We start from the raw sequence: 15,216 nt of genomic DNA, 5'->3' as shown, positions 1-15,216 counted from the left end.
AATATTTTACTTGACTGCATGTTTGAATGTCGGTATGTTTCACTACATTTTGAAGGTTGAGAGAAACAGGATTTTCACTTTGAATTCTAGTAACGGCACTTACTAATACGAACAAAGTGTATCCATTGAACAACTGTTATTGTGGGTGTTGTAGGCCTAGAATCTCAACCTGACGCTCTTGTTTTTATGAGAAATTCTTATTTAAATATTTTTTTGAATTTTCATATTTATTTAAAGTTGGGTTCTTTATTCCTGAAGATGTTTTGTCTAATTTAATTCTGTATTTGTCTCCCTTGACAGCTCTTTCTTCACAAGGTGTTTGGATACCGTGGTGTGGTGCTGTTCCCGTGGCTCGCCCGCCTGTATGATAGAGATGTTGCTTCTGCCAATGGGGCCACGTGAGTAGCTGGGGAGAAATGGGTGCATGGATAGACTCCCTGGTTGAGCCACTGCCTTCTCACATATGTTTTTTTTTTTTTTCTCTTTCTCATAGCTCCGAGAAGACCGCCACTAAGGAGGTGAAAGGCAAAACGCACCCATACTACCAGGTGCTGGTGGACAACCGAGACTGCCCCCACATTGTGAGTTCAGTAGCATTCCTCTGTTCCAGTACTGGGATAAATGCACACCCAATTAATCATGACTTGGGCTGCCTACTTAAGCACCTGCCCTTAAACGACAGTGTGAGAGACGTGCAGACACCCTTTATCTTTCTTTTTAACTTTTTTTTAACTTTCTCTTTCTTTTACTCTTTCACTTTTTTTCTCATTCACTTGCATTTTCCTTCTCTTTAATTTTCTTTTTCACTCTCTCTTTCACTTTCTTGTGTTGATTCTTTGACGCTTTCTCTTGGGTTTTCTTTTTTCTTCTGCTCCTCTTTCTCTCTTCTGAAAACTTTCAGGCTATCTTTAGTTATTTAGACCAGAGAAAGAGACATGAAATGTCTGGTGGATTAAAGAGTCATGAGGTGAATTCAAGATTACGCAGACTTGGTATTACGCACCCAAACTTTGTTAGGGTGGCTGTGGGCCTCTGAATATAACTTTTGGCCTTGCTACTTATAATTTTATAAAATTAAGCACTGTGCTGGCTAAATTCTCTCGATGGGGCAAAGTTATAATCTATTAAAACACGTCGTACAAAAGTTTTTGTATAGTACTGATGTATTCCAAGGTATTCTCGAATGTAACAATAGAATTGAATGAACAGTGAAATGCGGTAATTCCATGGGATCACACAGTTTGGTCAAGAGGGAAAGTTGTGATTTATCCCAGACTTCCTAGTATACATATCATATAATTCAGCCAGTAGAACATGTATCTCTTTCTCTACCCCCATTTTACATCCGTGCCTAATGCTTATTCTTTAATTATTTGATGGACACAGTGTTAAAGAAGTACACTTTATTACAATTTAAACCAAATTGAGACAAGAAGACTTTATAGGAAAAATTAGTACAGTAAGTACACCGTTTTAATGCTATCACCTGCTTCCCTTGACCTAACGAAACGTTATTTCAGGAGAGGCTACACATCTTCAGTGAGCGAAATTACACTTAATAAAAAGCAAAGATTTGAGAGAGTCGACAGCATCCCCATGACACAACTAAAGTTTAGAGATCCACTCCCGGCAGAGCCCAAACCATGTGAACCTTTTGCAGTTATTACCCCTGGGCTGTACGCACCATTTCAGATGGGCTGATGATCAAGGCCCTGTGGAGGTCTGTAAAACTGAGTGAAGAAAAAGCGTTAGCATAACATCCTTTTCTAGACACTTTCACAACACTCTGCAGGTTCTTCATTTACATCCCACATACAAAAGGAACACGTGGCACCACCTCCTCATCTGTTGGCGGAGGAGTGGGGGGGAGGGAGGGAGGGAGGGAGGGCTAGGTGATGTCGGTGACATGGTGGGAGGTAGAAGCCACATGAAGGCTCTGTCCATTTTTGGCTTGAGGTTACAAGAGGACCAAGAGCAGAGCTAGACGTCTGGCTTAAGCCATAGTGACTCATCCAGCTGTATTGCAACTTATATTACATACGGACTGATCCTGTAGCACAGCCCTGTTGCTGTGTATGTAATAATTCAGCCTCATTCCTTTTTGCCTTCTCTTTTCTACCGAGCTGCCTGAAACTAAATTCCCAGCACAGAAACACCTTTCTGGGGCTTTTTGTCTGCAGTGAATTAGTGGTTTGCAAGCACTGAATAAAATCAATTCTGGTAGTAGAAAAAAAGCTATACGTCCAATTTGTTGATTGGTGCAGCTCAGAACAGGTCAGTCCTGTATACCTAAACAGTATTGTTATGCTGGTGTTACTGGGCCATAATAAAATAATGACCCTACCTAACACACGATTCTTCCTCCACCCCCATTTAATATTTTCTTCCAGTAATTTAGCCTAAAAAAATAAAATTCTATTAAATGTATCCTGAATTTTTTGTATTTGGAGTAATATATGGAGACAAAGTATAGCAAAGCACCATCTTTCTGCTTCTGGCAATAAAAGCACACCTGCTTAAGACCCTCTTGCATTGCAATCCTCTCTTCTTCTAAATGACATGAGCATTTAATAGAGGTGTCCATAGTTGTGCAAAATTATTTTGTGTATGCAAGTAAATAATAGTAAAGGATTGTTTGTATGGGAATGTCCTGATAAGACCTAACGACATTGGCCTTTTACCTTAAAGCAGCCGTGCACTCCTTCAGAAATATCTCACTGTGTTCATATTCAGAGCTGGATGCGAGTGCCCTCTGATAGAAAGACCAGTTAGCCTAAGAATGTAACACCTATAAATCTAACCCACTCTTTTGGGATTGCAATTGCAGGCAACAACAGCAGCCTAAGGTACTCCTGAGCTTGAAGTAAAAGGAAGCAGAGCATTTCTTCATGGACTGAACTCCTATGATGCAGCCGCTCACTATATCAATGTTTTCTGTCAAAGCAGGATCTTACTAAGAGGACACTCTCCTAGAGCCCAGTATTGAGCAACTTTAGCTTTTTTTACTTGTAGGAAACATTCTTCATTCTTATCAGGGAGGGAAGCCAACCTTGAGTAACAAAATGAGATATTGCAGACTCTGCTCGTATCCGCTATCATTATTTGTTGCTGCCTTGCAAAAACTAGCATATTTCACAGGTGCACCATTTTGGGTACCACTGCACCCACGGCGGTTTAAATGCTAGTTGCACCAAAAAGGCCTAGCTGATGTTCTGAGCCTAAGATAATCTCTGATACAGAGCAAAATGCTACTTCAGAAAAAAACTTGTATCGCGTGACTCCATTCATCACTATTTTTAGAGCTGAACTAAACGTGATACTTTTTGTTTAGTATATAATGTTTTTTGGTGTGGTCCTTTTTACTGTTATTTGTAGCTCACTATTATTGAAGGGAACTAAACCCTTTACTCATAAGCACAATCCAGTTCATACCCTCAACATTCTGCATAGAACCGATCTGAAAGTTTGAGCAGGTGCTAAATGTACCGTTCCATAACTCCCCAACAAAAGGCACCTACAGTGCATAACTAAATCACTGTTAGAAGCAGGACATCCCTACATGTATGTTGATGAGTTAAATAAAAAAAATCTTTAATGCGTATTTTGCTCCTAATTCCCTTTGAAGTAATAGCTTGTTCATTGTGGTTACGTGCAGAGTGAACCACTAATAGTTTTAATTCCACACAGAGCCAAGCAACGTGTGAACGGAAACATTATTTTGTCACGCACAGGGTTACTTATTTAGAGGAAACACTCCTTGTAACGTTATGTGCTATTCCACTTTTTAGAGCATACGCACACATCTCTGCCAATGCACCTCAAACTTGATATGAGAAATTTGTCGTGGGTGGGGAGGGAGCAAGGGAAAGAAGGCACATACACCCAGACACCAACACACATCCTCCTCTGTTTTAGCCCCTCTCGCACTCACTCACATCCCCTTTCCCTGTCTGTGTGTAGTTGGGCCACCCCAGGCATGCTTTTACTTTGCACTATCAGAATTGCTTTGCATGATCAAGGCTAAATGTCCCAAAAATCAGCCACTGCCTTTGGGAGATGAACTGAGTCAGCTTTGCAATACTATTATCTCTACTCCACCCCCCCCCCCCCTTTTTGTGTGTCTTTAGCACTCTATCCTCTGTTTAGTGCTGTTCTAGATTTGTACTCGTTTGTATAGTTATTGCAATATCTTTCAGTGTTGGGGGTTCTACTAAGCATCTTATGCCTCTTTTGCAGCGAGCCCAAACCGAAGCAGTGACCTTTCTTGCCAGTCATGATGACAACCGGGCCCTCTATGCAATTCCTGGTGAGTCAATTGTGTGTGTTTCGGAAGTCCAGCTTTTGTATGTGCTTGTTGGAAGATATGTATCCTTCACTGGCCTGGAAATAGAGTGCAGGTGCTGATCAATGTCACTTCTGCGCGTATAGCTTTGCAAGAAGGGAGTTCCGTCCTTCACCAATGTCTGTTTAAGTGGAAGGGAGTGGCTCTGTAGCTCCGCCTTGTCTGTGGTCATCAGTGAACATGAGAACATCTTTTAGCAGGAGTTGGCAACTGTAGCTCTAGGAGCGAGGAGGGCAAATAACTTTATACAACCAAAGCCGAACCAAAACCTAAAATATGCCTAGTCCGTAGAGGTGTACCCAAAAGCTTCTAGCATAATTTGAGCACTGACAGGACACCAGACGAGGGAACCTTTACTCCAAGGACAGCCAAACTGAAACTTTCCCTCATCGGAGAAGATCTCTTGTATCACACCGTGAACTTACGTGGAGATCATTCAGCAGCTTTACAGCAACCAGGAGGGAGCATGTCATATGTCGGCACATAATCTGTGATGCAAAGTGCTCACATACGGTAACTGGGCTGTGATATAGCATAGCACCAACAGACAGGGCACTATATTAGGTAAGTAGGAGAGGGGTTCTCGCTTTTCCACCAAGTTAGGAAGCAATGACCTGAATTCTTTTGCACCAAGTATCTCTATGCTGCCAGCATAACAGATTACATTGGCTCCAACCGCCAAGGAGTATATTTGACTACTTATTGGACCCTCGTGGTATCTGTTCTAAGTTACTCTCATTTATTAAAAGTGCCTGCATTTCGCCTAACTTTCCCAGTTAAAGGAATGTCTAATTAACCCCCATTTCAGCAACTTAATCACTACAACTTTATATGAAAAACGTTGGGTGCATATTGTGCCTGTTTTTATTTAACATTATCTACAAAGTACTAGCAGTGTCTTTCTCCTGCTATTGTACCATCTCTTCCATCATTATCCATTTCGGCAGATCCACTCACTTGTAAAAAGAACCCTCAAACCGTGCAGGGCCCACTCACCACCCTGTGTGGTTCTGGGGGCTTCCTGCCGACTTTACTCTTTCCTTCATCTTTTAAGAGGAAGATCCGCATAGTGTAGGAAGTTGGCTATTTATGTAGTGTACCAATGAAGTAGTACTTTGTCCAGATACTACATGCAACCCTTATTGGTAGGTAGAGGATTAAAGTAATAACCCTAAATGCTCTCTGTTGTGGTAGTGTGGTTGAGCAGTTTAGCCATATAAGAAGGCAGTGCTAAGAATTTGTTGAACACAGTCAATAAATGAGACACACATTCAAGAAGAAACTCAAGGCCAATTTTAGAAAAATACAACTTTTTTATATTAAGTTTTGACACCAGAAATCTTCAAAAGAAGGTTAAGTACTGTTGTACAGTTTTTTTTTTTTTTGTTCACAGTGAGCTAAGTAAAATACACCAACGCGCTTTTACGCGGTAATGACTTTAAATGGACAAAGTACATATATTGCAGGCTGATATTTGCAGAAGTATCTCAGGGGGTCCCCTTTAGATCGTAGGGTGCTGTGGGGGGGCAGGTTCACAAGAAATAAAAGCAATGTAGTTTAACCTGCCCTTGGGAGTCTGAATGCAGAGGTTCTGGTCGGATGCCTTGTGCACTGCATGGTTAGCAAACCGGGGGAAGGGGGCACCTAGAAATAGGCTGCAGAGGGTGACTTGGACAAGTCCATGAGCTCCCAGTGGGGGCCTCAATTCGTGAGTGTCCTGGGAGCAAACGGGCACAGTTGTTAGTCTATGACCCAGGCTGAGGTGCAGGTGCAGGGGGTTTTAAGTCAGCTCTTCCTGTGCATTGAAGGAGCTCACTGTGCTTCGTTAGACCTGCAGAGGGGCAAGAAAAACAAACAGTCGAGCCATTGTCAAGGGCTGCGTCCTAGAATCCGCTGCCTCTTTGGTGCACGCTGTCGTTCTGCAACTATGGTGTCTGGCCCAGATACAAACAAACCTTGGTGCTTGTATCTGCTTCGGTACCTTAGGTATTGGTACAGGTCGACTCCCAGTGGATTTGGCGTCTCCATACTTCCTGGGGAGTTGGGTCTGTCTTTCTGGAGCATGGTGACCTCCTCCTGGGTGTGACCGCTGTGGCAGTGGACCCGGCTGTTGGCAGATCAGGGGACCAGACTTTGCGGGTGGCTCCTGCAGGTTGCAGGGAAGGAGCTCCTCCACTACAAGGGAGATAATGGCTGGCTTACGAAGTGCTTGCAGCCCTCGGAGGCTTTTGGGAGATGCACAACTGCAGGATGAGTCGGGTCTGGGTGATTGCAGATAAGCTGGGTTTACCGCCAAAGTCCAGCTGGTCCTCAGTTCTCGCGCTGGTCAGCTCTTCTTTGCCCTTCTTCTTCAGGCAGACAAATCTAAAGTTCTAGTGTCAGGGGGCCACCTAAATATTGAATTTAGGGGTGTTATGGGGAGTGTAGAGGAGTAGTAGCCAATGGACTACTTACCTCTGGGGTGACTACACCCCATATATGACCATCTTCCATGGGATAGTGGGCATAACCCTGTTCCAGAATTTTTAATTCCATAAAAAACAAGATTGTGGAACCCTTCTTTCCTGGAGCACATCAGGCAGCCCACCTTAGGGGTGTGGGTAGCCTGGTAGTGCAACACGCCTACTGCATAATTGTTTTCCAGCCTGTCATCATGCAAATTGGATCTCACAGCAGGGGCTGGCATCTCCCAGGTCTGGGGGAAACCAGGGTTGCATATCAAAGGTGACAGAGACTTTGAAGTCCCTGGCCTTGATATGCAGATTCACTAGCCATGCTGATGAAGAAGCTGATCACCCCTTCCTCTGGAGCAAGCATTGTTTCTGGCCTCTGAGAGTTTGGGCTCCCACCTCCAGGGGGGGTCAGAAACTCATCTGTGTTGGGAGGCTGGTCGATACTAGTCAGCCAGCACACCAGAGGACTAGTAGGTTTTCAGGAGACACCTCTAAGGTGCATGTCATAATAAACCCAATACTGGCATTCGTATGAATTTATTAAGATGAGGTGTTTGATACCAAACATCATAGGTTTCAGTAAAGTCATTATGTAGCTGGGTGACTCGTATTGACCAGTGCCCAGGACATACCTTAAGGAGGCTTCCCTGTTCACTTGCAATATGTAGTAATTGAGCTAGATGTCACAAGAGTATTTCTGCTCAGGCAGATATGTCTTCACATAGAGCCCTAAGGCAGGGTGTATTATACTTTAAGGCCTGCTGTAGGGGTGACTTACATATATTAGATGCAGTGAATTGAGCATGGCACACCTGTGCCATGTTGTGTTTTCACTCTTGGTTTGCACCATGACAAACAGTCTGCAATGGCAGGCTGCTTGCAATTTGTGGGGTGTCCCTTAGGGTGGAACAATATGTGCTGCAGCTCTTAAGGAACCTCTTTAGTACCCAGGCCCTAGGTACCAGGGGTACCCTCTACTAGGGACTTACAGGGGTGCTAAAGTGTATGCCAATTGAACACAATTAGATCTTTTACCTTGTTTTGGGGAAAGAGCACTGGCACCAGGGACCTGGTTAGCAGGAACCCAGTGCACCTTAAGTCAAAATACTTTGGTACCAGTGGCACAAAAATTGCATTACCATTTTGATCTTCGGAGAGTCCACACCAGCAGGGTCTCTTCGAGTTGTTATCTCACTCCAAACAAACTTTCTTTTCTTCTGAGCCTAGATTAGTTTTTGTATTGTACTATTGAGAAGGTGGGGAAATTGTAGTCCTGGAACAACAGCACAATTGTCTCTTGATGTGTCCCTTTGAGAAGGATCCTTTTCCCATTCCTGAAACTTGTAAAGGTGTAGCTCTTGTCATCTCCATTGCATGCTTTTTCTGACTCATAGGCCTCTATGCCCCCATCTTCCGAGTGAGCCCTCGTATTTTCCTTCCTATCTTGTGGCATGCAGTTCATTGGTGAAAGCGAGGTGTCCCTGCTTTCAGGATCTAGTGGTATTGAGCTGCGTCCCACACTTCGATGAGAAAATCTTAGCTCAGCAGAATCAGGTATTCTGAAGTATCTATGCACACCTTCCTTCCGTGCGGGCTGGTATTTTTGCAGGTGCAATCTGCCAAAATGTCTTTCCTTATTTCTGCTCCACCAGCTCTCTGTCTCCTGTCAGCTGTAGGAAGTCAATTACATCATTAATATCCAGGAATCTCCCATAAACTTTTGGGGTCTTGGCCACTGGTTATTTACTACCCCAAAGATGGCCTCAAGTGGGACATGCATGATTCCATTAGTCTGGGTTCCCACCCACGAGCTGCATGAGAGAGGCCTTGTGTATGGCTTTAAACAAATTCTATTCTGGGTACAGGTTTCTGAGGATGGTTCTGATATGGTTTTGCAGCTTTACAAAATACGGACCGGTTGTAGACCCCTCAAAACCCTTTGGCCAAAACACAGGCTAAAAACCAACTTACCAACACAAGACAAGGAATATGGTCCATTGTAACACATGACCTACCTGCATATTGCATGAGGTTGGTGCGACCTAGGGAGTCGGGTGAGGCTGCAGATCATTTGTTTGCTAGTTTCCTCCAAAACTCCTTTCACCATGGATGGACACAGACAATATATTTACCCTTGAAAACGTAAAGACTTTATTAAAATTAGTGTCTTAATCCAGTACAGATAGGTTGTACCTGTAACTATAACAAAGAAAGCAATCTATACACAAAATGTTAAATAAGCAACTTTCAAGCAAAATATTTGAAAGAATTGCAGGTTTGTGTTGATGTTTCACCAGTTCATTGTATTGAATGGTGTGACCAGTCTGTTAACCAAACCGTCCCTTCCAGCCCTTAGCAAGGCTGTCTTAGCACCAAATGTGCCCATCTGAGTCCCTTGAGATGGCCTCAACCCCCCTTATCGTTGAACAGCAAGCCTTCATTTCTGTTCTTCAAGGAGAACACTCTCTCTATGTTGTTGTTCTCCGAGTTGATAAAGCCGAGCTCGCTGAATAGTCAATGCTGTTCACAAAAGATAATTGTAGCTCAGCTTGCACAGTCTAGAGCTGAAGATTCTGCTCTGTGTAATACGTGTCTACAAGGCTTAAATACACTTTTCTGATTATTTCGAAAAGGGCAGGCCTCATGATGAGTGGTGTAAAATTTAAGATATAGCATATTCTGTTGTACCGTCACTAAGCTGTACCCCACATTATAAATCACATTAATGCAGATATTTTGATAATTAATGCACTATCAAACTGCAATTAAGCAAACATTACATGTTGTACATGTGAAATCAATACTAAATGCAGCACTAATTTGTAAATGAAAAATCGGCTCTCAAATACAGAAACCTAGAAATCTATAAGGTGGGTTTGGGGGGGGGGGGGGGGGACATAAGCAGAAAACGCAAGGTCACGTCCATTCTTCTACAGAGTACTAATTGAATAACCCATTCTGACACTCCCTTCCCTCCGGTTCCAAACCTGGCTTCCTTGCTCTCCTGGCAGTGAACCTTTGCAAACCAGCCTGGATAGAAAACTGAGATGACAAGAACGGACTCCTGAAAACACAAGTTCTCCGTGCACTACTACTGAACACACATGCACAAAGTAAAATCCCACAATTATAAATGAAAAGAATAGGTGAAGTCCAATTGCAACCCACTTGGATACACTACCTGGCTATATTGACCTTTTTACATGCTATAGAGGCTTTAATTTGAGCAGTCAAAGGGTGGCATGTTACCTCTTTACAACAGTACATACCAATATATAATGTTATGTTGGGTGGTGTCCTTGGCCAGTTTCTATCGGGACTGTAGAGCTCTGTGTTAACCTCATGATGGAAACCGACATTTCTGTACTTTTTCTAATCTATCTTTTGCAACAGAAGTTGTCATACCGGAGTCCATAAATGTTTGCAACTATGGATGTACTTCTGCCCATGGCCTGCAGGTCTTGGTTCTGGTTTGTACTGAGCAACGAATGCTCTCAATCTGTGCTGTAGATGCACTCTCCTTCCCCTTTTCCCCCTTTCTACTTTCTTTTTTTTTTGTCTTTTTCCCAGCTCATGCTCAACTCCTTTTTTTCCCCACAGGCCTAGACTATGTAAGCCATGAAGACATCCTTCCCTACAGCTCCAGTGACCAGGGGCCTATCCAGCACGAGCTGTTCAACAGGTTTTTCTCGTATAGCTCTGAGAACGGTAAGTATTTTTGGTCTTTCCCCTGGCACGTCCTTTCTAGCATATGTAGTCCTGCTCTATAGTACCCCTGACTCCTTGCCATCCATTATACCACTATATTAGGACTTTACATTGATTAGAACTATACCGCAAAAGCACAAGTTTTTTTTTTTTTTTTTTTTTAGAGTATGGACAACCATTGTTTGTTGACGTGCCCATTCTCTAAAACAACCTTTTGTGCCCGTTCTGTTGTACAGTGTGGTAATGCTTTCATTCAGTGTATCATTTTTTGCCCTCCAGCCTGGAAATAGATTTTTCAGTGCACTCTATCCTTCAAACGTCTCTGCTGCTCATGATGGGTCAACAATATATTTTCTGTTATGAAAAGATCAATTCTGTTGGTAATAGCCCCAGCTCAAATTCTCATTGTCTTTCCAGTCACACTTCCTCTTTATTTATACACTGACTGTATGTCCACTGGAGAGTTGGGTGCCCACATATACTGGCCTCCCAACCACCACCTGGCATGTAGGGAAATACTTCTCCTGCACTTTGGACCAGCCAGGCACCCATTCTGAGTGAACTCTGAATGCACTGGCAGGTAGCATACCTTCAGACCACACTGCCCATATTTTGCTGTTTCTCAGTTCCGCGACAGGCAGCCACAGCTTTGTTCCTGCTCTGTGTTTTCCGTGCTCCATGGACTTTGCAGTCTGCATGCGATAGCTCTTCTCTCACTGGAGCACAACACTCTTGGAATGACTTCCTCGACTTGTTTGTTCTTTCCATGTAACTAATGTTGCTGTAAACTACATTACCTGGTGATAAAGGAGGAATAATCCCTTTATTTCCACCAACTAGTCCGAGAACTCAAAGGAATATGGTCATCTTGTGAATGTCTGACCATGCCGCCACAGAAAAATTGCGAGAGTTGTGAGTCAGCAACTGAGATATATTGGTCATAAAACTCTGTCATAATTACCAAAAAAGGTAATATCTAAAAAGAAAATATGGGCACCCAGGTACTCATTCAGTCAATATGCACCCAGGGACTCATTCACTCAATCAATAGAGCAGAAAAATCACATCACTATTACACATTGCTTTTTCTGATGTTGCAAGTTACACCTTGCTCATAAATGCTAACTAAGCCAGTCCAGTATGTGAGGGTTTGTAGCTGCTGGTAAAGCAAGTCACTGCTATTCATTCGTCCTAAAAAAGCAGGCATCTGCCCGTGCCTGACATTGCCCGTAATTGCCCTATGAGTGGAGTTGGAGGCCTCTTTGGGAAGGAAAGAGTCTGCCTTGGACAATTGAAAGACCCTGAATATATTTTCTAGCTATTTCTCAAGCAGAAAGGATAACCCACAGCCATTATATATTTTTTTCATTATGACCACTGTTCCTGACTAGTCTGTTTTTGATTTAAAGTCTACCTTTTGTTCTGCCTAAAATTAAATGTGGCCTTCTAGGGTGAACTGTCCAGGTCCTCATTGTCAGCACTTAGAATTGTAAAAAGGAGTTGACACATTAACTCAGTTAAGGATTTTGGACTGAAGTAAGTTTAGGAAGTGGCCCAGAATGGCAGCTGGCCATTTCCAGTGATTGGACAGTGGTTCTTACTCCGTTACCTTTTGGAATTGAGTACTTGAACTAACATCCCAGCAATTTGAAGATTATACCTTTGATGTACTTTGAGATGCATACATGCTCCCCCCCCTGGTTTTCTTTAACTTGACTTCACTTTAAAAAACAGGTTATCTTGATATAGATATATATATATATATATATATATATATATATATATATATATATATATATATATATATATATTTTTTTTTTTTTTCTGTAATCTGTTACAAACCTTCTCACTTCACTAAAACTGATTTCAGTCATAAGCAGAACCACCAACATCTTGACTCCCATCTTACCTCTATGCAGCCGGTCTCCTTGATTAGATAAGGATAACATACCCCCAACTGAACATTTTAAAAATATTGCAAATCAGTGAGGACTTCTGAGGCCTTAGGTCATGGAACTCCAACATGAATTGCAATATACTTATTTTTGTACACATGTGGGTTTTTTATTCCTTGTAAGATGGCTCCTGCTGCTGCTTCTTTCTGTCTCACTGCCACCATAGTTGCCAAAAGAAAAATGTTGACACCATTAGCCAGTCTTGGCTTTTTAGCCAGGAGAACTTTGTAAGAAACTGGGTTATTAGTTTAGAGAGGTGGAAGCCCCACTCAAATAAATAACACAATGCTTGTCAGGATGAACCAAAATAGTCACTAAATTATCCTGTACCTGACCCTCTAGTAGCTTGCCACAAAAGCACTCTGGCTTAGCTTATAGCAGCACTTCCTTAAACTTCTTTTGCGACCTGCCAAGCTTAAATAGACATGATGCAGGCTTTTTTTTTTTCCCTCTCACTGTAACTAAAAGATTGTGTGGCGATGCATTGTCATTTACAGACACCACTTTTGTTCTGTCTAAATGTCCTCTAAATTTGCACACACCGTTTTACTGATAAAACGATGTTGCATTTAAATGATATGTGGAAATCGAGTTTCAGTGACTATAATTCGTGCGTCACCAATTATATTCATTTTGATCATATTAAAATCCTTTATGTTTCCAACACACTTAATTACAAAAAAAGTGCTTCATGGTTTGCTTTACTAACTGCTGAATGTGCATAGTTCATTTACAAGTATTAACATTTTGTAGTGTTTCACAAAAATGACATCCTACAGCCTTTCCTTTTACATTCCTTGTAGACCAGCAAGATTGTCACATAATTCACTTTACTTTCTCACACTGCAAAGTGAGAGGAGTTTGTAAACACCAATCCCCATATAAAAAAAATAAAATAAAAAAAGCAGAAATGTTCAGAAGATATTTGACCTCTATCTTTGAAGAGCGACAAATGTGACAAGATGAATACAGAATTTAAAGGCATCTTTGTTTATTGTTTGGGCTTTCACTACCCACCAGAAATCAGCACGGGACCCAGTAAAGGGTCGCGATCCACAGTTTGCGAAACAGTGACTTACAAGTAATGTATAAAATATTCATGCACACACAAACAGTAATACATTGAAAAGACAACACATCCAAACTCCCAAACCAATTTGAGAAATAGAGTGAAGTAAATTTAAACAAAAGACACCAAAACAACAAAAATCCAATCAGTAGAACCGGGGATATAAACTTTTTAAAGTTTGAGGTAAATATAGCACCAGGAAGCACAAAACGCCACTGGTGGTTATCCAGTTGTGCAAGACTGGGAAAAGTCACAAGTTAAGACCGACCGAGATGGAGCGCAGGTCGTATACAGGATCCAGGTTAGTCCACGGGCCTCCGTATAAAATAGCTTCTTAGTTTCCTTGAAAACAATAAGTAATAACATGACATTTAAACCTATTCAAAAGTGGTCATTTGGGAATTACTTTTACATTTGCAAGTGCTGCAAGAAAACTCTTCCCCCCCCCACCCCCACCCCCAAGCTGGTGTGCAAATGCTCAGGCCTTTTGTGTGAAATAAAGCTGGGACATTACTTTTGTGAATGAGACGTCGCTGTGTGAAGGAAAAACTAATTGTAATTTAGTCAGCTTTCTGAGTGAGACACCGATGTTAGTCTGCTGCCCTTGACATCAAATATTCAGGGCTTACTGCTCTGGAGTTCTGACAGTCGACAGAAGCATTGTTTCCTTCGGAATTTGAGGTAGGAGGGTTGCAGACACTAAGCCCAGTCTCTGAGTGCTGAAAAAGGTTGGCGTTAATTTTTTGCTCCGCTTCTGGTGCACAGAGTGTGTGGTCAGTTGGTGCACAACTTCTCTCACACTTAACAAGTCTCTCCTGCCGCTCTATATTACGTTAAAGGACTGCGATGTCACTACTCATTTGTAATAAGTTATAAGTGAGTAGTGCTATAATTTCCTTATTACATGCTTTTTCTGAAGTTAGAACTCCACCACAATGAGAAAAAAAAGGGAATATTTAAAACATAATACATTCCCATATTTTATATACAGGATAAAGTATGCCCGTCATACATTATAAGAGCGTTGTAATTCACTGTGGAGTTTCGTGACACACTAGAAGAATGAGACTGAAGTGTGAGGTGACTTGCAATATCCTTAATGTACATAAGGAGGTACTTTTTTCTTATAATACATGGTCACACCATCACCCTTCCCACAAATCGCGTTCTAAAATCCTGTGTGTGGTGCTTTTTTCATTTGAAAAAGGATGTTTGCAAACATGTAGAGTAAAAGTAGATCGTGTACTGCAAAATGAAAACAACCAAAAAGCAGTTAGATTTTTTTTTTTTTTTTTTTTTTTAAATGTATTTATTAGTTTCCAATAACATAACAATCTTGAGCTCAACTAATGGAGGGCTACGTATCAAAGAAGGAAAAAAACAGCTTACATATCAAATGGTCACACGGAGACATCTTATCAATATTAACATTTCACATTTAAATTATGGGTTCCCGAGCCCCATTATGTCACATCGCGTATATTCACTTAGATTTGCCTTGGCTGTCACATTAGCCTTAGAACAGATCAAGCTTGTCTACTAGCAATCATTCAGGTATCATTCAATCAGTAGGTCTAGGACATTACCGGAGTTCAGGTATCCCACACAGTTTGCAGGGGGCTTAAGACTGCTTAGTCTCTTATTATAATCAGCATACCTCATTGTATTGCTTGCTCAGTTTGATGGCTA

General features: G+C 41.8%; 1 protein-coding gene across 1 annotated transcript in view; it reads left to right on the top strand.

Annotated features, from left to right (window-relative positions):
- The window catches only part of LOC138304211 (polymerase delta-interacting protein 2-like), a 116,095-nt gene that overhangs the window by 43,891 nt on the left and 56,988 nt on the right, over positions 1-15,216 (top strand). The window contains exons 3-6 of the mRNA XM_069244078.1: positions 301-398; positions 494-581; positions 4,237-4,306; positions 10,396-10,503. Coding sequence (XP_069100179.1) covers positions 301-398; positions 494-581; positions 4,237-4,306; positions 10,396-10,503 — 364 coding nt within the window. The remainder of the gene's footprint in view (positions 1-300; positions 399-493; positions 582-4,236; positions 4,307-10,395; positions 10,504-15,216) is intronic.

The sequence above is a fragment of the Pleurodeles waltl genome, chromosome 7 (assembly GCF_031143425.1).
Source record: "Pleurodeles waltl isolate 20211129_DDA chromosome 7, aPleWal1.hap1.20221129, whole genome shotgun sequence".
NCBI lineage: Eukaryota > Metazoa > Chordata > Amphibia > Caudata > Salamandridae > Pleurodeles > Pleurodeles waltl.
This window is presented reverse-complemented; position numbering and strand designations above follow the sequence as displayed.